The sequence below is a fragment of the Gymnoscopelus microlampas genome (assembly GCF_963454915.1).
Source record: "Gymnoscopelus microlampas genome assembly, chromosome: 22".
Taxonomy (NCBI): domain Eukaryota; kingdom Metazoa; phylum Chordata; class Actinopteri; order Myctophiformes; family Myctophidae; genus Gymnoscopelus; species Gymnoscopelus microlampas.
Window position 1 is genome coordinate 10475891 of NC_139959.1, and position 23926 is coordinate 10499816.

The following is a 23926-nucleotide window of genomic DNA, read 5'->3' on the forward strand; positions in this document are numbered from 1 at the left end:
CACAGATCCTAAGTAAACATTTTGGTATCATAAATGAGAAAATGTTACCCCCATCATTGCATTTTCATAACAAGAACTCCTGCCAGTGAAGAAGCTGAGCTGCCTTTATTGAATCAAGTCGCAGAGACTAAAGAAAGGGTGACCTCTTCTGGCCCTCGCTGCTGCCAGCCTGAATGCTGCTGCATGAGAGGGTGTGTCTATCACATCCTCATTGATCAAAGCAAAAATGTAATCTAACCACTGAAAATGTGGTTAGAATCTAATGTGCGATTTGTGAAACATTATGAAAGGAGGCCCCCACCCCACACTAGTGCTGATTCCTAAACAATTAACACAATATGTAAAATTATGTTTTAGTAACATTGTTCCTGCTGTTCTACATACTTTCTACTGCTTTTATATGAAATATCCTAGACTTTTAAGATTTCAAGGAAGAGGTTTCTGAAAATTCAGTTTGACCACTTCAAATGCTCTACTCTTAAAATAATAAACCGAAAATAGCCTATCTACAAGATAGGCTGTATATAGGCTATTTTCACAGCGCAACATGCTTCGATAGATGACATGCTGGCTTCTGTGGAATCCGGCGACTGAGAACTTTAATCCATGCATCCTGCACAGCAACTCAAAAACACTCTGCCGAGGACACTGAAACCAATTCAACTTGAAAACAGTTGTAGAAAACAAGAGTTCTCTCTTTTTTATTGTTTCCAGCCACATCATATTGTCCATTTACTGTACAGACTCCCAACTTTATAGTTTGATTTGCACACATCACAGTTTTTAAAATTTCTTTGAAATGAAAAATTACAACACAACTATGGAAAAGAACATTATGCACAAAATCAGAACCTATAAAAAATATAAAACAAACAGTACTCTTCTAATCTCAAATTTGACAAAGTACCATTTCAATAACAAAAAAAAACATTTAATGCACAAATTGAGCAGACAAATGAAACTTAACCAATAAGGTTTTTTCTTTTTTTTTCTTTTAAATAGGAGGAAAATACATTTTTTATCATGCAGATGTGTAGTATTAAATAATGAATCAAACAAAAATAATATATATTTCTCTCTATATATCTTTTTAAAACTTTTCAAGTCAAAGCACTCTGATCCCTTATACAGAAAAATAAAAAAACAAAAACGTAAAAAAAAAAACACCAGAGAAGAATCCACAATGCTTTCATAGCTGCCATTGTCGTATGGCCTTGTATGGAAAACATATACATCTCAGCAACATCTTTTTGGCACAGAAAAATACATTTATAACGGCAGTAGCATTTTGCATTTAATATATATATATATATATATATATATATATATATATATATATATATATATATATATATATATATATATATATGAGGTGAGCTGCCGCTCTTATTCCAAAGAAAGATCATAATAATAATAGAAAGGAAAACATTCTGTGCACTGACATCATTCAAGAGGATTGGCGTTCTGCCCATCAGGGGCATGAGTGAGGCGAGCAGCCCTACTGCAGCATGCTTTTGATAGTCTTGTTGGTCGACTCGTCATTCAGATGTTTGGTTGTGTACCTGCCCCGTGGGGAAGAGAAGACATCATTCTCTACCCGTACCCAAAATACAATCATTTGCAATCAATTGTCTGAGCCAAGCAATGCTATTTTGTGCCGTTGTGTGTGTTGTTGTTTTTTTTTCTCTTTCTGTCTTTTTGTGTTTTTTTTTCGTAAATTAACTCCCTACTTGATCATACTACAGCATCACACAAAAACATCAAGTGTAGCAGATCTACAAGCAACGCGTTTCGAGCTTGTAGATCTGCTACTTTTGCCATATTTGAATTTGAATCCTGAAAAGTAACAGTTTTGGACATACAAGGTTTCCACCCAGACAGAGACGATATGCAGTTTAAGAGAGAAGATTAGGAGGTGTGAGAGCATTTGAAATGCGAGTGAGCCTCACGCAATTGGGAGTATTAAGATTGCAATTAACACAGGATTTAAAATATGAAGTTGCTCTTTCTCCATTTTTCATCTGCCAGCACAGTATGTATCATACCCCTGGTATCACACTCCCAAAGTGTGATACCGATGCGAGGTTGCCATGGGAATGGCCATGTCAGATTGATTAGCTCTATGAGTAAAAAGCCACTTAAATTTGGGAGATGGTAGTTGGGGGCGGGGGTCACGCGTCGGATGTAATCACCGATTTCATAAGACAAAGGATTTCAATGTTTTTCAGGTCAAGGATCCCTTAGCTGAGAGAGAGATGAAGGAGGGACCCCCCACTACATATTGCATAAAATTGTGTTGCAGATTCAACTTTTTCATAGATGGCTTTATAGACTTGTTTGACAGCACTGTCATCAATGTTGTGTTGGATTCATATTAATGTGTATTTTCAGACATTTAACCAGTTATAAACCTTCAATACTGAAGTAAATATGACCTGTCACTTTATACTTGGTCTGCTCTTTTTCCCCCTCTACCCCCAAGGGATCCCTGTTGAAGACCCCCGTTCTAAGAAAAGGTTTCAGCAGCAACCTAGATTAGAGATGGAGGGCTAAACATAAAACACACACTAAAATAGTTACCTACTGTATTTGTGTTAATACTAAGGAGTCGGTGTGAGGAATTAGCAGGGATATTGGTTGCAAATGAACCAAGAGAAATGCTCCAAACCCAGCTTTACTCCACTACAGCTAACATTTTGACCTTTGACCCCGATGAACACTTGAACAGTCAAAAAGTTAAAGCTGCACTATGTAACCTTCCTCTTCTACCCCGGATTTGAACCCGGTTTCCTGCGCAAGTTCTGACATTTTTACCACTGAGCTAATAGAGCCGACCTGCTTGCTTAAGGGACGCATTTTATCTGCAACATTCGTGTCAGATCCTGTGTACTGTATATAGGTGAGACATGACCTTTGACATGATTTAAATGTCTCAATAGAAGAGCAGGGAGACTAAATACAACCACCCCACTGGTATAAGTTATATTGTATTAACACACTATACCATACAGATTGGACAAAATAAAATTGTATTCATGCCGCTTGAACTGTGTGCTAGAATACAAATGAGCTTGGAGCAAGTTTGCGAGTCTTGTTTTCCCATTTACAATAGGCTTGTCATTTTTGTCTCTGCATGTTAAAAAGCTTTTATTTGGTGTGTGCCAGTGTCTTGGACACCACATTCACAACTGCTACCATAAACCAACTAACTCCTAACGCCTCTGAAGTTAGAATCAATAAGTGAAAGCGGGATTATTCAGCCCAATAACCTCCCCTTTCTATAAGAGGATCAGTCTGTGTGGCTGCGTGTGTGTCTGTCTGTGTGTTCGCAGATGGCTAGCCTTCTATTAAGGGGTCTGTGTGTCCAGAGCTAGCAAACCACTGGACCAATCAGTGTCAAATTCCACAGATGTTTTATACTTTTTAAAATATTGAACTTTCATTTTATGTGTACATCAAAGGGCTATGATCAGCTGATCATCCGTAATCTGGAGTCATACGTAACGTCATAGACATGTCATAGACAGCTGACGTCACAGATGATTGACGTCACAGGCTAGAGACACATGCAGTCCGAGATCCACATTAGAGCTACTCCGTTATAGAGCATCACAGTTCCGCCACTTCCTGGTGCCGGAAGTAAATACTCGATGCATTTTTCCCATTGACTTTTCCAAAAATATTTATATCAATCAATTTAAGCCTAGAATCAAGCTATCCAGGATAGCGGTGAATCATGACCATAAAACCTTTTTTTCTGTGATTTTTTTTTATTTTATATTTAATGATATGATATACTAAACTGCTCAAAAAAAGTTCGGAAACTTAACTTCGGTCAATTATATCTCCACTTTAATAAAACCAATTGGTATTGTGTTTTATATCATTTTTATCGTTGATTAGTCACCTTTACAAGGAGGTACAGCTTGTAAGGATCGGGCATTCGTGGAATGAGCAACACAGCTAAACGTGTGGGTAGCGCCTCCAAAAAATGTGCCAAAATCACCCAATATGCTTCTGTTGGTAATCGCTCTTGTTTTGAGCAACCTGCCAGCACACGCCTGCTGAGAGGTGTGTGCCAGTAGTCACAGGTGTGTGACTGCCTCACAGGTGAGTGACTGGCACCTGAACATGGGTTTTGCAACTTTGTTAAGTTGGAGTGTGTATGCTCCAAGCAGCCACACTGCCCCCATGGAAAGATGCCACGTTTGTACCTTCAGGATGAGGCCTGTGCAATAGGGCAAGTGAATCAGAGTGACAGCATTATTTGGTGTCAGCCCTGGTACCATTTGCAAACTTAGGACCAAGTTCTGTGAGACTGGTGAAGTCAACAAGGAAGACAACAACCCAAGACCCCTTGCTTAACTGAGGAACCATAGATTTACAGGCCAGATTTGCACAACGGAACCAAAGACAGACGTCAAAGTTGCATGACCCATGCTCAGGTGCCAGTCACACCTGTGACTGGCACACACCTGCCTGCAAATGGTACCAGGGCTGACATCAAATAATGCGTAATCTGCGTAACAGAACAGGCCTTATCCTGAAGGGACAAACGTGGCATCTTTCCATGGGGGCAGTGTTGCTGCTTGGAGCATACACACTCCAACTCAACAAAGTTGCAGAACCCATGTTCAGGTGCCAGTCACTCACCTGTGAGGCAGTCACACACCTGTGACTACTGGCACACACCTCTCAGCAGGTGTGTGCTTGCAGGTTGCTCAAAACAAGAGCGATTACCAACAGAAGCATATTGGGTGATTTTGGCACATTTTTTGGAGGCGCTACCCTCACGTTTAGCTGTGTTGCTCATTCCACGAATGCCCGATCCTTACAAGCTGTACCTCCTTGTAAAGGTGACTAATCAACGATAAAAATGATATAAAACACAATACCAATTGGTATTATTAAAGGGGAGATATAATTGGCCGAAGTTAAGTTTCCGAACTTTTTTTGAGCAGTTTATATTTAATAAATACCCTTTGTTTTGCCGTTTTCAAAAAAGTTTTTTCACAGAATCAAACGTTTTATGGTCATGATTCACCGCTAATTTATATAAATATTTTTGTAAAAGTCGATGGGAAAAATGCATTGAGTATTTACTTCCGGCACCAGGAAGTGGGCGGGAACTGCAACGCTCTATACTTGTGTATATTAGAATTCTTTACATAAAGTCTTACCTGAGAGCATTGAGAAGGCCTTCTACAGTGTTAGGAGGCTGGTCTTTTAGGACTTTGATACAGCCTTTCATCTGCAGAACAGAGAGCTGCCGTTAGTCCCCATGTGAACAGCCTGTGATCCGGGGCAGGGCATGTACTGTATGTGTGCGTGTGGCTGTACTGTGTGTGTGTGTGTGTGTGTGTGTGTGTGTGTGTGTGTGTGTGTGTGTGTGTGTGTGTGTGTGTGTGTGTGTGTGTGTGTGTGTGTGTGTGTGTGTGTGTGTGGCTGTACTACTCACGTCTATTTGTACTGTATGTGTGTGTGCGGCTGTAGTACTGAGTCACGTCTATTTGTACTGTATGCGCGTGTGTGTGTGTGTGTGTGTGTGTGTGTGTGTGTGTGTGTGTGTGTGTGTGTGTGTGTGTGTGTGTGTGTGTGTCTGTACTCCTCATGTTTATGTGTACTGTATGTGTTTTAGAATCCCTTGTTAGTTCCCAACTACGTGCATTTCTGAGTGTGCACAACTGTCTACAACCTCAACAATCTGGGTTTAGACCTGGCCATAGCACAGTGACAGCTACAACGCTGGTCACAAACAACATTTTAAATGGTCTGGATAATTACCAGCATTGTGCGGCCATTTTTATTGATCTTTCCAAAGCCTTTGACACCGTGGACCACCATATTTTATTGGAGAAATTATCTTCCATCGGCTTGGATGTCCCTTCCATCCGGTGGTTCTCTAATTTTTTGACGGGGAGAACACAATCTGTCACTGCAGATGGTTTTAAGTCCAGCTCTCTTTTAATTGATAAAGGTGTTCCTCAAGGATCGATTTTAGGTCCTCTTTTATTTACACTCTATATAAATAATATCGTACTTCCCTCCCCGCTCTGTGACGTCCATTTTTATGCGGACGACACAATCTTATGTAGCACTGGCCCAACTGTTGAAGTTGCCACTGCAAATTTGCAGTCTGCCTTTAATAGGTTCCAACTGGCCCTAATCAAGTTAAAGCTGGTCTTAAACTCGGATAAAACAAAGTGCATGATCTTCACAAGGTCCCCAAACACAAATGCCACTACAGGCATCTGTACTCTTAAAGGTGAACTCATTGAACAGGTTAAATATTACAAATATCTGGGCATCTGGCTAGATGAGAAGCTCTCCTTTAAGGTTCATGTAGAGCAATTAACCAAAAAACTAAGAGGACAAATTGGGTTCCTTTACAGTTATTACAGATTGTTCAATCTGTAATAATGTCTGTGTTTGATTATGGGGATGTGATATATATGCATGCTTCAGGGGCCACACTGAAACCTCTTGACGCTGTATACCACAGTGCCTTGCGATTCATTACTGGTGATGGTTATCTCACACATCACTGCCTGCTATATGTGAAAGTGGGTTGGACATCTCTCACAGTTCGTAGAGAGCAACACTGTATTTTATTTATTTATAAGGCCTTATGTGGTAAACTTCCTTTATACTTATCTTCGTTGTTAGATCTGAAAGTCACTGGTCATGCAACACGTGCACAGGCACACATCAGATATACCTGTCCAACTATGAATAGTGAGCAAGGTAAGACTGCATTCGTGCATTATGCTCCACATAAATGGAGAAATTTAAAGTCCTTATTGAGGACACACTACATAGTGACTGTACCTGCTTCGTGTAATGGCTAGTCTTGCATTTATGATCTTCACCGTACTGAGATTCTGTTGCGTGTTGCTGTTGTATTATCTGTATTGTTGTATTATTTATCATTGCTGTATTGTATGTGTTGTGATCAGGGTGTCCTTGAAAAAGAGAGCTTGCTCTCAACGGGCTCCCCTGAATAAATAAAGGAAAAAGAAGAAAGAAAGTGTGTGTGACTGTACAACTCAAGTCTATTTGTACTGTATGTGTGTGTGGCTGTACTACTCACGTCCATGTGTACTGTGTGTGTGTGTGTGTGTGTGTGTGTGTGTGTGTGTGTGTGTGTGTGTGTGTGTGTGTGTGTGTGTGTGTGTGTGTGTGTGTGTGTGTGTGTGTGTGTGTGTGTGTGTGTCTGTCTGTCTGTACTCCTCATGTTTATGTGTACTGTGTGTGTGTGGCTGTACTACTCACGTCTATTTTGGATGACTTGGCGAAAGCTCCTACAGGATGAACGTAGTCATACAGGATGATGACCCCTACCATGACCCGGAGACAGAAGGACACCGTCTCCTCGCTGGCGAAGCGACTGCGGTACTCTCTGGCGAGCAGGGGGAGAACAGTGTTACACATGGGACAGCATTTACCTCTTCAGAGTACAGGACAGTGTTACACTCGTTAGGGTACGGGACAGTGTTACACTCGTTAGGGTACGGGACAGTGTTACACTCGTTAGGGTACGGGACAGTGTTACACTCGTTAGAGCAGTGGTTCCCAAACCTTTTTAGCTCGAGAACCAAAAGAGAAATGTGATGTCTCCCCGGGACCCAAACTAGTGAAAATAGCTGATCTACAAGCTCACAACGCGTCGCAATGTGACACGTTGTGAGCTTGCAGATCTGCTATTTTCATTTTTGATTTTTTTATAGATTTTTTTTTTTTTTATGATTTTATTGAGTTTTAAAATATAAAAGGCATATTTACTTGTGACCCATAAAAATGTATTTGGGAATCACTGCGTTAGAGTTAGGATAAGGGACAGCGTTTCACACTCATTATTGAGTACGGGATAGAATTAATGCCATGGTTGACTCGCTTCTTTCAGTCCTTTCAGGAAACATGTTGCCAGCCATGTGGAGTAAAACATATTGTGTACAAATAATAGAAACGGAAGGCATGGCATAATAGAGCACTCTGCACACACCCACACAAAAGTCAAAAGGTACATTCTTAGCACTCCTCTGCTAACAATGTACCCAGAGACTACAATGTAACACATACTGACCCACATCTGGGCCATATATTAAATACACTAACAATAAGATACAAAATGTCATAAAATATTACACTGTGAAAACTGAAAACACACTTTCAGGAGGTAAAATTATCACTCAGACTTCACTGATCATCTCTGTCGGGTGGAAACCTCCAAAACTGTTCAAATTCAAAAATAGCTAAAGTCACAGATCTACAAGCTCAGTTTCGAGATTGTGGATCTGCTACTTTTGATGCTTTTGTGTGACGCTGTAGTATGATCAAGTAGAGCATTAATTTAAAAAGACAGCAATAGATTACATGTAAAACACATGCTAGATAACATTATACGCAACTTACGGCGTTTCCAGCATGACTTTACACACACTCGCCATTGTGCTTAAGCAGTCCGTCGTGTTCTCAATAGGCAAGTTCTTGTTCTGAAAGCATACAAGCATTCTTTTAACAAAGAGTTTCAAAATAGCCAACACAATGGCAAATATTACTGTGTATATCTACGGTAGATTTTGACAGCAAGTAAGACCAAGGCACCGCCCCCCCCGCACACAATTCACCTCTGATACAAACTTCGTTGTGCCGTCACTCATCGCCTTCAGCATGGGCGTGGCATCGGCGTAGAACAGCGATATCCGATTGGCCAGCTCGTTGTTGACCTCGTTCTCACCTTCTGCCTGGAGGTGATTATAATAATAACAATACATCCAATTTATATAGTGCTCTGCTTGGCACTCAAAGTCGCTTTACAAGAACAAACAAAAATAAATAAATGAATACAAATGTGATTTATTAAGAGAATAACTAGTTAAAATGCTAAAAACTAGGCAAAGAAAACATGAAACAATTCAAGGCAAAGATGGCGATTGGAATTAGGTGGGGAATGAGAGTCTGAAAAGTTGGGTTTTGATGTAGGTTTTGAACAGGGCAAGGGTGTGGGGCGGCTTCATGAGCTGGGAGTGAGTTCCAAAGGGAGGGAGGCGGCAACTGAGAAAGCCCTGTCAGCCCAGGTGCGTTTCTTTGTCTTGGGGATGTCCAGGAGGTTGACATCACCAGACCTGAGGGAACGGGAGAGGACGTGGCGCTGAAGGAGGTCAGAGAGGTAGCGGGGAGCCTGGTTGCTGAGGGCCTTGTCGGAGGTGAGCGGTATTTTGAAATCTATACTGTGTTTAACTGGGAGCCAGGACTGGTGTGATATGGTCCCTGGATCGGGTTCTGGTGAGCAGGCGGGCAGCAGAGTTTTGCACATACTGTAGTTTCTTGAGAACTTTGGAGGTTGCCCCGTATAGGAGGCTATTGCAGTAGTCGAGTCTGGATGTGATAAAGATTGACGATTCAAAGCAAAAGGGTTCAGTGGGAGGATTATAAAGCCAGGGAGGAATTTTGTCTCCTGAACAGCATGTTCTAAAAGCTCATATGCATATTTGCATAATAGAAAGGAAGGGACACTTCTTGCCTCGAGTCTGCTTTTATTTTACGAGGGGAACATCAGGCGAGCGATACGAATAATCGCCCACCAGCGTGTCAAGTCAAATCACACTTGAAGAGGAAGGATCACACATGAACCGAGCGACCATTCGCCACCGCAGAGAGGACACACGTGTTCAACAGAGATCTTCTCAATGATTCAATTGTCTGAGCTGTGACTTCCTTAAAGCACTCCGCTACGAGGAGGAAGGACAGCTGGCTGAGAATCCTTTAATGGTGACAGGTCTAGCTAGATGTCTGGCTCCATTTACCTAATGGCATATTCTGGTGCGGTGTCTGTGTCAAAAACAAGAGGAGTGCATCTTGAGAGCATCAGACATTCTGCAGTTCACCATTTTGACTAAAAAGGCGTATTGAAACATTAAATATTCTCCTACATTGAGTATCACATAAGATACTTATGTGATGTCCCCTCCAGTGACATCAAGAATATACTGTATATCTGGTGAAATGTGCTGCATGGGTTATAGGACAATAACAATGGGGTCCTTGAACTTTTATTCAATATATTTCCAATGAGGATTGTTAAGCAATCTCATTGGAGTGACTTGTAAAGTAGGGGTGACACTAATGATTACATTGATAAATGAGCAATCAGTTGATTATTCTGACAATTAATCTGGTTATTGATTCTTGAATCTGGTGCCTGTTAATGGAAGGTGCATCTTTAAAAGTTACAGCATGAACATGGTGCTGTTGTGTCCTTTTGTGGTGCCCGATAGCCGAGTAGTTAGGGGGCATAACACGTAGGCTCTGATGCCTGACAGTGAGCCCCGGTTCAACTCCCAGTCTGGCCCGGACCATTTGCTGCACGTCACTCCACAACACTCTCTGCTTCTTCCCATCTCTCTCTCTCTACTGTACAATCAATAAAACCAGAAAAGGCCAGAAAAAAATAAATCCATATTTTTTGGCAAAGCGTGTTGGCAAACCTACAGCTTTTCACACAATTCCTCTGCAAAGGTTGTGTGTAAAACAGAATGATGACCTGGGGTGACATCAACCACAGGGGAGCTGCTTGCAGAGAGTGGGGAGTGTAGGGTTTTTTCCTTTTACCGTTACTGTATCCCAGGGGTTGTACTCTGCTGCGGTCCCCAAGATTGACTCCACCTCCCCACCCCACTCCCACTCACCCCCCCCCCCCAAGATCAGATGTCTTTCCAAAGGCGGTTGATATAGAAAGATAGACCATCCCAACTGGAGCCACTAGAGGCAAAATGGTACACAAAGCCTACAAAAGGTCTCCTAAGTGGGCAACGGCAGATCTCGCAAGCGTCCTACGTTTACTGGTGCTACATCCCAAGAGAGTTTGTTGCTGGGACAGAGAAAGGTTGAGTTTTCAGTGAGTCACTCACTGAAAAAAGCTATTTTAGTATGAAAATATTGGGAAGATTGTGCGGCTTGTGACGATCAGGTCCAATATTTAGTTCAGTGACCATGGGGCTATAGAATCGTTCAGAAGCCGTGTTCACATTCACTCTTCCATTGGAAATAATAGACCTGCTTCCGGTCTCCTAAAAAGGCGTCCGCTTACTTCACGCAGATACAGGAAGTAAACCGGAGATGGTATGTCTTTCTTTTTTTGTCTCGAGTCTTCCCCACAGAGACTTACGTCTCTAGAGGAACCGGCGGCCACACGCTACTGATCTGGGCTCACGTCCTGCTGCATGCCGCCATGCACGGCTGCGCTCCACTGAGCAGCGCAGACTCCCTGACACTCCCTGTGGGGGTACGGTGCACAGAGCCTCAGACTTCCTGATGCACGTGTGTCTGCCAGACAAGCACCTCTCTCATGGGGCGTTGCTGGGACACTGTGAAAACTCCATCCATCATCCTTCTTGCCATGCACTGAGGTGCGGGGTGAGGTAATCGGAGGCCAACGCATGGCTTTAATCAACATCAGATTTGGACCGGGTTCGTAATGACGCATTCTGGCAGACGTCTTTGAGGAACGCAGCAATAGTTCTTTGGCAAGTCGGCATTTTTTTCTCCCCCATTAAAACAGGGTCTTCCCCCAACAAGACTGGCAGCACTTGCAAAAGGACACCACGGAAAAAGGGGGGGAAAACAAAAGAAATGTATTTATATGGGACGTGAAGAATGATTGAACACTGCACTTTCCAAATAAATAAAGAAATGTAAAAAAAAATTAAACAGGGGTCTTCAACGGAACCCTTAGCTGAGAGAGAGATGAAGCAGGAACCCCCCCCCCACTACATATTGTATAACATTGTGTTGCAGATTAAACTTTTTCATAGATTTCACAGCTTCATAGACTTGTTTGACAGCACTATCATAATTAATGTTTTGTTTTTAATATGTTGGATTCATGTTAATGTGCATTTTCAGACATTTAACCACTTAAACCATCAATACTTATATCTCCTATCACACTAAGATTTGGTACCCCCCTGTAGTGACTCTGAGGACCCCCTAGGGGTCCCGGACTCCCTGTTGAAGACCCCTGCATTAAAAAAAACCCCCGCCCTATCCTCCCAGAGCCTACACAGTGTGTAGTGTGGACTCACCGGTACGTTATTGATGCGCATGCGGCTCAGAGTTCTCCTGTAGTAGCTGAAGTCATTCTGAATGGCAGGATTTGTCATCTGCAAAGAAAAGCATGTACATCTTAACACATCACCCACCAAGGTATTAAACATCGTTTGTTATCCCCTTGCCAGCGTACTTACCTTCAGCCGATGATCTTTGAAATGCCGTGGAAGCGATTGTGTACAAAAAAAACTAAGAAAATAGTCCCCGCGGGTAGGCGGAGGGATCTGTGTATTCAGAGGAACAACAACATTCCAACCGCGATCTGCCATTTTGGGGCTTTGGCCCGCTGAAAACGGTGGTTTTCAATGCAAAAAACAGCAACTGAGTTAGAGGTGTTTTTCTGAAAATCCCATAGTCAGGGCGGATGGATGTGACGTTTTTTGGAATGATGTCACATCCACATACTTCTTCTCTGAGGGACGATGGATCATCTCAAAGCTGTGTTACGGTGCCTAAAACAGTGTGTCTATTTTTTTTAATAGAACGACTTTATGCGTGTTGGCGGGAAAGTGGACTATTTAATAGAACGACTTTATGCGTGTATGGCATGAAATTAGTTAACAGAATGTCTCGGGGCATGAAAGGCTGGTATGTGTGTGAACACACCACACAACATAAACACAACATGTGTATGTGTGGGTGGTGTGGGAGATGTATGCGAGAGACAGAAAAACAGAAAAGAGCGAGAAGGAGATTCTTTCTCCGTGGTGTTTGTAGGTGGAACAGCCTGGAGCAAGACTTTAAGTTCATGGATCAATTGTACCACCTCCCTCCCTGACGGGATGTTTTAGCAAACGGGGCAGAGCCATAGCTTTGGATGGTGGGAGGGAGCTGACATGAAATGAACACTGATGATACGATTCATTATCTTTATTTTGACAAACATGGTTTTGGAATCCAATGATATTTACGCCCCTTTTTACATCCACCCTGAACCCTCATATAAAATCAGGTCTTTCCAGGAGATGGGAGCAGGCACACGTTTAACCGTGTGCACGGAAATAAATCACTATCAGTTAAAATGGATATTTCACATTCAAACATGTTTGGGGTCATTTTAACGTCTACTATGGCTTTTGTGAGCACACCAGACAGTTTTTAAGTTACTTGATTCAGTATTTAGTTATGTGTTGTTCATTTAATCAGACACGCGCGTTTCCTATACAAACCCATTGTAACTTCAAACTCAATTTGAACCATGTTAGATTCATTGAAAACACCGGTCCTTGGTTCTTCTGGTGACTGATATTATCCTTCTAATGCGTGAGGGGCCGTGTTTTTTAAATTACTTTTTTCATTTATTTTTTATAATTGTTTTGGGAAATGAATAAAATAAAATACAATGAATGTGTTGCGAGGTGTTGTGAGCATGTAGATCCACTATTTTTAAATTCCTTAAAGTCATTAAATTGTCCCTTTAGAAACATGCAGATACCCTGTACACACTAATACTATGTTGGTTTGTTCAAACAATGTTGCACAATTAAGCGAATCATCTGGGGGACACCCCCCCCCCCCCCCATCTCAAAAACAATTATTTGCGGAACCTCAACCTGGGGGTCCGGACCCACAGGCTGAGAACCATTGCAAAACAGAAACTTGCCCATCGTACCCACTCACCCACCCACACCCACCCACTCCCACTTTGCTTATCAACAACAGGGCTCCACCAATCAGTGCCGTTTGTCTGGCTAATTATCCACATTCTTACATGAGCTCATTAAAAGGCCGGGAGAGAGAGAGAGCCATGCTGGCAGCCAGGCAGTGTAATCCTGCCACAATAGACTGGTACTCATTCTGTGTCCACTTAATGCCAACAGGCGAAGACAGGCTGCCCTCGACGAGGGGGGGGGCTGCGAGCCCGCACTGATGCTTTTAACTGGGTCAGTAGACTGTGGAAGTGGCGGTTAAAGATTGATGAATAGGGCCTGGCTGGCATGTCACCTTGTGCCCCCCTACCTTACTGCTTTTATCTTGCCAGCCTGGGTAGTACGGCGGGCATTAATTGGGGGACGCTGCCGAATAAAAACACCTCGGGGCATTAGGGTGCTCTCTTGAGTGTGTGTGTGTGTGTGTGTGTGTGTGTGTGTGTGTGTGTGTGTGTGTGTGTGTGTGTCTACGAAACGGGGAAGGCATTTTGCAGGGATTTAGGGGGGGGAACCGGCTCACCCCCGCTGTCTAACGAGATGAAAGCTCATACAATTGTGGACGTTGACATACAATGCACAGTCGACTGAAATAATCCACATACAGCATTAAGTCCCATGGCCTGTGCGAGATATCGTCTCCGTCGGCTGGAAACCTCAAATGTCCCAAAACTGTTACTTTTCGGGATTCAAATTCAAAAAGTAAAAAGTAGCAGGTCTACAAGCTCAAAACGCGTCGCTTCGCTTCATGGTGATTTCTTTTTTTGTCGCATTCCTAAGACAATAATTTGATGTCTTTGGTAGGAGACTCAATGGACAACAACACAAAAAGTTTGAATATGGAGATAAGAGGTTTCTGCCCGACAGCGACGATACGCAACATTTCACTGCACATACAGTACATGTACGAGCTGATGATTATTTATTTACCCTGCAAAAAAACACTTAACCTATTCTCCTGCGGGCTGCTGTATTAGTAAAATAAGGCTGCCACACAGAACAGGGTCTGGTAGTAAGGTACCAATTAAAAAACAATTATCTGCTCATTGGCTCAAGCTTAAAGAGTTAACGTCTAATTAAAGGGCATCAGCTGCTTGTTAGGCTAGTAAGAGCTTTGCTCGGATCACAAACAAAAGGTACACGGTGTACTACTAAAGACATGGAGTTATGGTAGAAGAGAGGCAGAGTATGTCAGAAAAATAGAGTAGGAATCGGATTCTATTCACGTTTTGGCCATTTAGCTTAGCTCAGTAGTTCTCAAACTGTGGGTCGGGGGGTCCCCAGATGACAATAAAGTGACAATGTAAAAAAAAAAGTAGTAAAGAAAAGAAATGAAATGAAAAAAGACCATTACTGCATCAAAAGTAATCAAAAAACTATTATCAAAACTGGACCAACTACTATCAAAACTGGTCAAACGTTGACCAAATTGTCAAATAATATAAGCAAAAAATAAATAATAGGTGATCTACAAGCTCACAACGCCTCGCAACGTGAGGCGTTGTGAGCTTGAATTAGCCAACGCCCCTTATCCACAGTGATCCACAGTGATCCACTGAATTAGCCGACGCCCCTTATCCACAGTGACCAATGTACCGATCAAGACTCTAGCATCATGGACAGATAGTTTGTATAGTTTCAATGTACATATTATTAATATTTTGATATTATAATGTTTAGACTGATAATAGGTTCTTGGTTTACCTACAGTAGGATCCTAGATTACTGAGGCACTACACTGTCTCTATGCATTTGATGTATTACCTCGTGTTTACCTTGCTTACTGTAAATCGCTCTGGATTAAGAGCATCTGCTAAATGCCTAAATTGTAAATCATGCTTTATAGTGTCTTAATTTAATGCAATCAGACTTCTGATTATCACTGCTTAAAAGGGAATCAATAGGGATATAGAGAGATAAGTCTAATTAATTACTACCTCAATCAGATTATAATTGATTACTACCTTAATCAAGTATTAGTGCCTAGGCCACTGAAGAATTGCTGCTTAAGTGTTTTTTTAATTTCTTATTATTGTGCAATTTTCGGACAGCGGCTCTGCTCTTTTTAATCATTTCAGTTGGTGATATATTTTAATTTGTTGTGCGCAGTGGAAGTACTTCACTGTGTAATGACAATACAATACACTTCTTGTATCTTGTAATTATTTCACCATGCATTGTTGAAATACAATGCAAATGAATATACTGTATCATTCACTGAAATATATTATCCATCATATTGGAGAATTAAGATACATGGATTAAAACAATATAAAATCTCACAACTCACTCATTTATGGCCAAGTCCTAATGTGCGATTTGTGAAACATGATGAAAGGAGCCCTCCCAACACTAGCGCTGATTCCTAAACAACTAAAACAATATGTAAAATGATGATGTTTTAGTAATACTAGTCCATACCTGGTGAAGTGCGCAGGCGAAAGTAGTTGCAAACGTGGGGTTATAGCGCGTCCTGTCGCGGGTCCCGTTGCGCCTCCCCCCCGCGCGTCCCCCCCCCACCGTAAGCATGGCAACATTGTTTGACACAAAAACACTAATAAACAGCTGAGATTAGGTGAAATGGAAAAAAAAACGGGCTTCGCAGTTGCGTTCAGATGGTAAATGTGTGCAAATTCAGATCAATTGCTCCAGCCACTGAGGAGAACCGGGCACACAGTTTTGCTCTCACCACCGTCGGTCGACCGTCGGTGGTGGGTGACCACCCACCACAGAGGTTTGTCAAATTATAGGAGGATTGTTCCTGCTGTTCTACATACTGCCAATCAGGTGAATAAATCACAGATTGAGGATTTCACTTTTGCTTTTATGTCTTTTGACCACTTCAAATGCAATAATCTCAAAATAATAACCGTAAATAGCCTATCTACAAGCTCTCAATGCGTCTGCGATGCATTGCGAGCTTTTAGATAGGCTATTTTAGCTGCGCAACATGCTTCCATAAAAGACACGCTGACTTATAAGGAATCCAAATGACTGAAATCAGTCGTGGCGACTGAAAACTGTAATCCATGTATGATGCTCACGTGTGTGAACTATAATTAATGTATGATGCTCAAGCACCTTTTATATCTTATCTCAGGTACAACTGTATGTGTAAATATGTAGATCATTTGTTAGTTTTCTTTGATTGATCTATTTTACCCCTTGCCCCCCCCCCCCCCTCTTCTTCCCTTTCTTTTTTTCTATGGGAATAATGTGATGGAACTATGCACGAAAACTAACTTCACCCACTTTTTTTACTTCTGAAAACCTGTTATGTGACAATAAAGCCGATTTTGATTCTGATGTCATTGCCCAGCCACCCCAAAAAAGCTAACAATATCAAGGTTTTACAAGAAGGCACCCAAGCCAGAAAGCGCATTATCTTACTTTTAGCTCGTCGAAGCGCAATGTGAAGTGCAGGATCTCTGCAAACTGCTTGGCCAGGGCCTGCTCCCTCTCCAGGTGCTGAGTGGGGTCGTTGTACTTCTCACTGGTTAGAGCTCCCAGGAGGCTGTGCAGTGCTGCCTCTGTCAGAGATACACAGACACACACGCACACACACACACACACACACACACACACACACACACACACACACGCGCGCGCGTAAGAGCGGAGAAAGGCTAATAATGTAAAGCAGGAGTCTTCAACAGGGGGTCCTCAGAGTTACTACTGGGGGGGCCGCCAAATCTTTGTGCGATAGGAACTTTTCTTTTCTTCACATTAACCACTTGAACCCTAGCATCCCTATTGTGGTTGGAACATTCACCGAAAATAGCAGATCTACAAGCTCACAACGCGTTGCAGCACAACGCGTTGTGAGCTTGTAGATCGGCTATTTACGGTTTGTAGATCGGCTATTTACGGCAAAGAGGTTTGGTGCATTGGGGGGAAAAGAGCAGACCAAGTACAGAGCCTATCATTTATTAAGTATTGAGGGTTTATCTCTTGAGTTATGTGTGTCAAGGTAGGGAGCCGGACCTGTGCCATCATGTCAAGAGGAAAAGATGCCTCTAAAAATGAAAAGCATCTCCTAGCATTTTTATCCAAGCTGGCATGTGCTTAAATAACTGCTGTCACAGTCAAACCTAGTATTCAGCCTTCACGTATTTGCAAAGTCGCCTGGACTGATATGGGAAACAACTCTCATCCAAAATGTTTTGAAAACGCTGTCACTCCGTGTCTGCGGTGCAGTCATTCAGAGTACAGGAGCCCATGCTGCTAAAGTCTGTACAGCTCAAATGTCAGTGTTGCCATGTCTGCTTATTAGAAGCGACTTTGGGCTTGTTTTTAGTAACCCGATTAGCGGGGGGGGGGGGGGGTGGGGGGGGTTGCAGTGGACGGACAACGTGGTGGGCGGTGGTGGGCGGTGGCAGATCTACAAGCTCTGCTACTTTCGAATATCCGACGCAGATAGGTTTAAAGTGCTCATGTGGCCTATAATAATAGTCGCTTCTTTTGGGCTTGTTTTCATTGCTCGTTTCTTTCACCAACTCTGGCGACACAGCTCAAACGTGCGGAGCGCTGCACTTCCCACTTCCTCAAAATGTCACCCAGCTGAAGTAGTAGTAACCCGATTAGCGGGGGGGGGGGGGGGGGGGGGCAGTGGACAGACAACATGGTGGTAGTGGTGGGCGGTGGCAGCAGCGTCTTAACTGCCAAGGGCCCAGTGCCAGTCTGGGGGGGGGCTGAGGGAGGAGGAGGGGGGTGGGAAGGGGAGCTGAGAGGGGCTTTCCTACTCAGATGAAGAAGAGACATGAGAGTAATTATTGGCACGAGATAGGGGGGATAGGAGGGCAGTGGGGGTTTCATTCACCCCAGATTATGCTCATTGCTTTGACACTAAGTAAATACAAAGCCTACTGAGTGGCTTGACATGGTATACCTAGTATCATAATTAGCTAAGCGCGGAGGAGATCAGAGATGGGTGATATGATGGGCTGCGTTTCATTTCATACGGCTTTCTCTGAGCATTGTCATTTAATAGCGGCTTCTCTGTAGGAAATCAAGAAAATGTCGTTAACCCCTTAAAACCGGGAAAGCCATTTTAAGATTTTAGCGTTGGCTATTCAATAAATAGCAGATATACAAGCTCACAGCACGTCACTTTGTGCCGCACATTTTAGAAAAATCTTGGAAAGTGTTGGAAAAATGTCGACATTTTTAACACAAATCTTCTCTTTTATGGGGGTTCCTAACACAAAACATTTTCAGATGGGGGGGTCTACGGCGAAAGACATATCATTTTCGGGATTCGTGGCACAAAAACGTTTGAGTACTACCGATTTAGAAGGACTTTGTATTATCTGCCTCAGGTCTTAATGGGTTAATGGCAAATAAAAGGGTTTTTGCACACATGCCACGCAGCAGATCCAAAGTGAACTGTAAGCTGCATTAGATACTGTTGACCTCTAAATCCCAGAGGGGCGGGGTGGAATGTTTTGTTTCAATACACGCTGGCTAGTATTTAGATTTTTGTCTCGACTTGGACGGCAGATTTTAATAATGACATAACCATTTCCAGGGAAGTGTTGAAATGAGCGCCACTGAAGTTAAATTCCAATATGTCAAACCAATTTCAAAGGATTCCTACCGCATTACAGGCGAGGGGGGTGAACAGGGCAATACAAACTGCTGGTCAAAATGGGAAAATTTAAATAAATGACGAAATTCAGAGGACGTTTATTGTTGTTTGGAAGGCGGGCAGAGGGCTGGCAGTGTGGCCGGCACGGTAAATTGAGCACGTTTGCCATTCAGTAATGACCCCCATCTGCTTGGGCATCAGCCTTGGCAGTGAAGCGCCCGATTAAAAATGGGCTTGGTGATGGGGTCGGTCGAAGCACACCCACCCCTCCCCCCCATCAAAACAGAAGTAAAGATAGAGCTGCTTTCGGGACCCTCGGAAACGAGCCACTCTCGTGTTGTTAGTGTGTCTGGGGGGGTCTGCAGGGGAACAGGAGGGCGAGGTGGGGGAGGGGAGGGGGTTGAGAAGGGGGGGTGGGGCGGAGGAGGGGGATGTCTGATCTCATCAAGTCACGGCAGAGCTGGCTGTCGGAATGTGTGGGCACGTAGTGGGCTCCTCTCACAGGGAGGGGAGGTGAGGGGAGTGGTCGGAGCCGTGGCGGGAATCTACTCTCTATGCCAGGGGTCTTCTACAAGGGGGTCCGGGACCCCCTAGGGGGGCCTCCAAATCTTTGTGTCATAGGGACTTTGTTTTTTTTATTTTCACATTAACCACTTGAACCCTAGCATCCCTATTCTGGGGGTAACATTAGCCGAAAATAGCAGACCTACAAGCTTGTAGATCGGCTATTTACGGCGAAGAGGTTTGGTGTACAGAGATAAAAGAGCAGAGTAGTACAGAGACAAAGATCAAGTTTACACAGTATTGAGGGTTTTAAGTCGTTAAATGTCTGAAAATACACATCAACATTAGGGCTGTCACGATTACAAATTTAAGTTGATGATTAATTGTCACACAAATAATTGCGATTAACGATTTAATTGTGTTTTTTTGGCATTGAACATTGGAACATAATACAATTGAAATTTCTGCTTGTTTTTTAATTTGCTTCATAATCACAAATTGCAAAAGGTGTGGCAAATAACTTAAATATACAAAGAAATTACTGACACGTTTAATACAATTTTATACTTTCAATTTTATTTATTTTTTAAATAGCAGAAATAGCTGATCTACAAGCATACAACACATCACGAATGTGACGTGTTGTATGCTAGTGGTACTAGCATGCTATTTCTGCTATTTTGGGAAAATGTTTGAAAATGTATGAACATTTTTCAACATGAAAAAGATTATGCAAAATAGTCGATTAGACACTTATGTAATAATTGTGACAGGCATAGTCAACATGAATCCAATATGTAGTGGGGGGTCCCTGCTTTATCTCTCTCCCCTTGGCCTGAAAAACGTTGAAGGCCCCTGCTCTAGGACCTGCCAACAATGAAGCACAGACTGGACTGACACAGATTTACATTTCTCTCATTGAAGCGTAACAATAATACAAAACACCTTGCGTTCGTACAGTAGCGTCAACTAAAGATGTAAACAATGAGAAGCTCTGGAAGGATAATATGGGTGTATAATCTAGAGAATGGTTCGATAAGTCTCTCAGTGAATCAATAATGACATGAAAACTAATACCCGCTGAGGGGTAAACGACAGATGTTCCATTTCATTCCATATGCTCCATAATACTCCATAAAACTCCAATTACATGAGCTAGCCTCAGCGACATCTCTAATCTTTTATCTAGAGGAAGGTAGTCATGTGCTTTTCAGACAGCTCAAACAGCCTTCAACCTAGGGATGGGACGATAATCGCCATTATCGTTTATCTTGACAAAAAAAAACGTATCGCTGTGATTTTAATTAATCGTGAAATTGTCCTCCGTCATACGCTAGGATTTATTAGCTTTTGTTGAGCTGCAAAATCAGTACCACTTAAACCCTCTATGCTTGATAAAACAGACCTGTAAAGAGCGCACTTGGTACTCTTATTTCACTCTAGACAAATCGAGTCGGCAAAAATAGCAGATCTAGAAGCTCACCACGGCTGTGAGCTTGTAGATTTGGCGAACGTTCCCCCCAGAATAGGGATGCTGGGTGTTCAAGTGGTTAACAAAAGTGGCATTTTAAGTTTTAAGCATATTTTGATAATCCCGATAATGTTGTTAATCGCAAAAAGATTTGCCACAATAATTGTGACATGTTATTTTTATATTGTCCCAGGCCTACTTCAGGCCCTTGCTTATATTGTAGCAGTGCGGGGAGGGTCTTCTGACGCAAACCCTGAAGGAAGCCTCCAGTGAGGGCAGGGCAGCGAAGCGGAGCAGGCGGCTGAGGTTGGCGACGTGACCTACTTCATTACATAACAATCCGTATAGTTGCTAGGCTGGCGCCCGGCGCCATTGACTACCTTCTAACTCCCGCCGCCAAGAGGGATTACAAGGTTAAGGTCGTCGGGTCGGGCGTGTCGAGGCCTCCTCCAGCCTTCCTGGACGCACCGCGGTCACCAGATTATAGGCAACCGCTAAGCTAACACCAAAACCTCGTCCCATCTCCATACTAATGAAGCCTGTTCCACACAGAGGTCAGCGTCGAGTGCAAGGCAAGCAGCAAGGCTGTCTGGGGAGGGTTAAATGTATGGTTGTATAAGGATAAGGGGGGGGTGGGGGCAGTGTTGCCATGTCTGCTTATTATAAGCAACCTTGGGCTTGTTTTTCAGTTAAGTTGCTTGGGGACCCCTTTTGGGATTGTTTGTAAAATGTAGTTGCTTATTTGGGCTTGTTTCCTAATGTTGTTTAAACCCAGTGGTTCTCAAACATTTTCATGTCAAGGACCCCAAAATGAATATGTATTTGTCCACGGACCACAGACCCCCCCCCCCCCCCCCATCTAAAAATATTTTGTGCCAGGGACCCCTGTACCAGATTTGTGTTGTCAAAATGTTTCAAATGTTTTCAAGATTTGTTTGAAAATAGCAGATCTACAAGCTCACAAGATGTGTTGTGAGCTGGTAGATCTGCTATTTTCAAATATCCAATGCATTTCGGTTTAAAGTGCCCATGTGGCCTATAATAGTCGCTTCGTTTGGGCTTGTTTTCATGGTTGCTTATTTCTCTCGCAAAATCTGGCAACACTGGATGGGGGGGGGCATGTGTGTACACGTGTGTGTGTGTGTGTGTGTGTGTGTGTGTGTGTGTGTGTGTGTGTGTGTGTGTGTGTGTGTGTGTGTGTGTGTGTGTGTGTGTGTGTGTGTGTGTGTGTGTGTGTGTATATGGGCATGTGTGTGCTAATTTTTGCAGTTCAGCAGCCAATGTTGCACATGTGCATTCTGATATAATTAAGGTCATGAAAGGAGGGGTTGTGTCTATATGAATCCTCAAGAGGGAAGGGGGCTCTGCTGCCATATGTATACATTAACCTTACACGTGTAGGACGATGGTTCGCAACCTTTGTGGATATATACATTCATTGGCACAAAAAATGCAAAGGCACACACCATGTTGCCAACAGCTGAAAATAAGGTCGTCAGGTTTAGTGACGGTTCGGTGGTTCCGAGGTGCATAATATCACCTACATGCAGCCATCGCCGACTCTTAACCCATTAAGAACTGAGGCAGATTCTACAAAATGTCTTCTAAATGCTAACCTTTTTCTGAAAAACGTATGTTGCTATATCAGTGGTTCTCAAACTTTTTGATGTCAAGGCGGGCCCACTAAAATTCTAGCCCCCATCTCAAAATATTTTGTCCCCCGCCTCAAGAAGCAAAGTTTTGACAAAAAAAAAATCACTTTAAAAAAAAATACTAAATAAATATTCATATAACACAGCGCTACTCAACCCGCAGGCCGCATGCGGCCCCAACGCAGCGTCTCTGCGTCCCCTCATGGTCAACAAAAAAATTAATAAAAAAATGTAAGCACAGGATAAAAATATACATTTCCGTTCAAATATATGGGTTGCTACATTTTTTTTCAAAAACAAACAGACAGACATACATACAGGTGCGTCAATTGTTACAGGTATAATGCATAGTTTTCTATGCATTTCGGGTTTTTTGGGGGGTTTGACCCCCAATTGGATATAGGTGTCCCTTATTTCAATCTCTGGGAGTTGGCAACCCTAACCTTGCATACCTTAGCTTTTGCTGAACTGATGCCACTGGACATACACACAAAATAAACAGGTACAGTGAAAAGAATATGATGTCAAAATGTACATTTTCTTATATCAATAACAATGTGTAGTGTGTGTTACAAAATCGAAAAATCCAAAATAGGACCGTCATTTTTGGATTTTTTTTTTTTTTTTTTTTGCTGAGTGGCCCCTGAGCCATCTTAAGTTGAGTAGCCCTGATATAACAGATCTACAAGCTCGCAGTTCGGCACAAAGTGACGTGCTTTGAACTTGTATATCTGCTATTTGTGAATATCCAACGCTAAAATCTAAAATGACAGATGCTTTTCCGGTTAGAACGGGTTAATCCACTTTGCAAACCTTTGTTGCATATAAACAAACAAATCCCCCCATACAGTACGTACAGTACTTCCCTTTCACAACCTATGTTATGCTGCTGGGTGGAGGACACGCATTACTGTAGAGCCAAAACCAGCATTGATTTCACAGAACTGCTGTGTACGCC

General features: G+C 42.7%; 1 protein-coding gene across 2 annotated transcripts in view; it reads right to left on the reverse strand.

Annotated features, from left to right (window-relative positions):
• Positions 1 to 669: 669 nt before the first annotated feature.
• fam49bb (family with sequence similarity 49 member Bb) overlaps positions 670 to 23926 on the reverse strand; it is a 61580-nt gene continuing 38323 nt past the window's right edge. For both annotated transcript variants that reach the window (XM_084048834.1, XM_084048835.1), the window contains exons 6-12: positions 17145 to 17284; positions 12084 to 12161; positions 8628 to 8744; positions 8413 to 8492; positions 7273 to 7399; positions 5181 to 5251; positions 670 to 1562 (exon numbers count right to left, since the gene is read on the reverse strand). In XM_084048834.1, coding sequence (XP_083904960.1) covers positions 1499 to 1562; positions 5181 to 5251; positions 7273 to 7399; positions 8413 to 8492; positions 8628 to 8744; positions 12084 to 12161; positions 17145 to 17284 — 677 coding nt within the window. In that variant the 3' untranslated portion in view covers positions 670 to 1498. The remainder of the gene's footprint in view (positions 1563 to 5180; positions 5252 to 7272; positions 7400 to 8412; positions 8493 to 8627; positions 8745 to 12083; positions 12162 to 17144; positions 17285 to 23926) is intronic.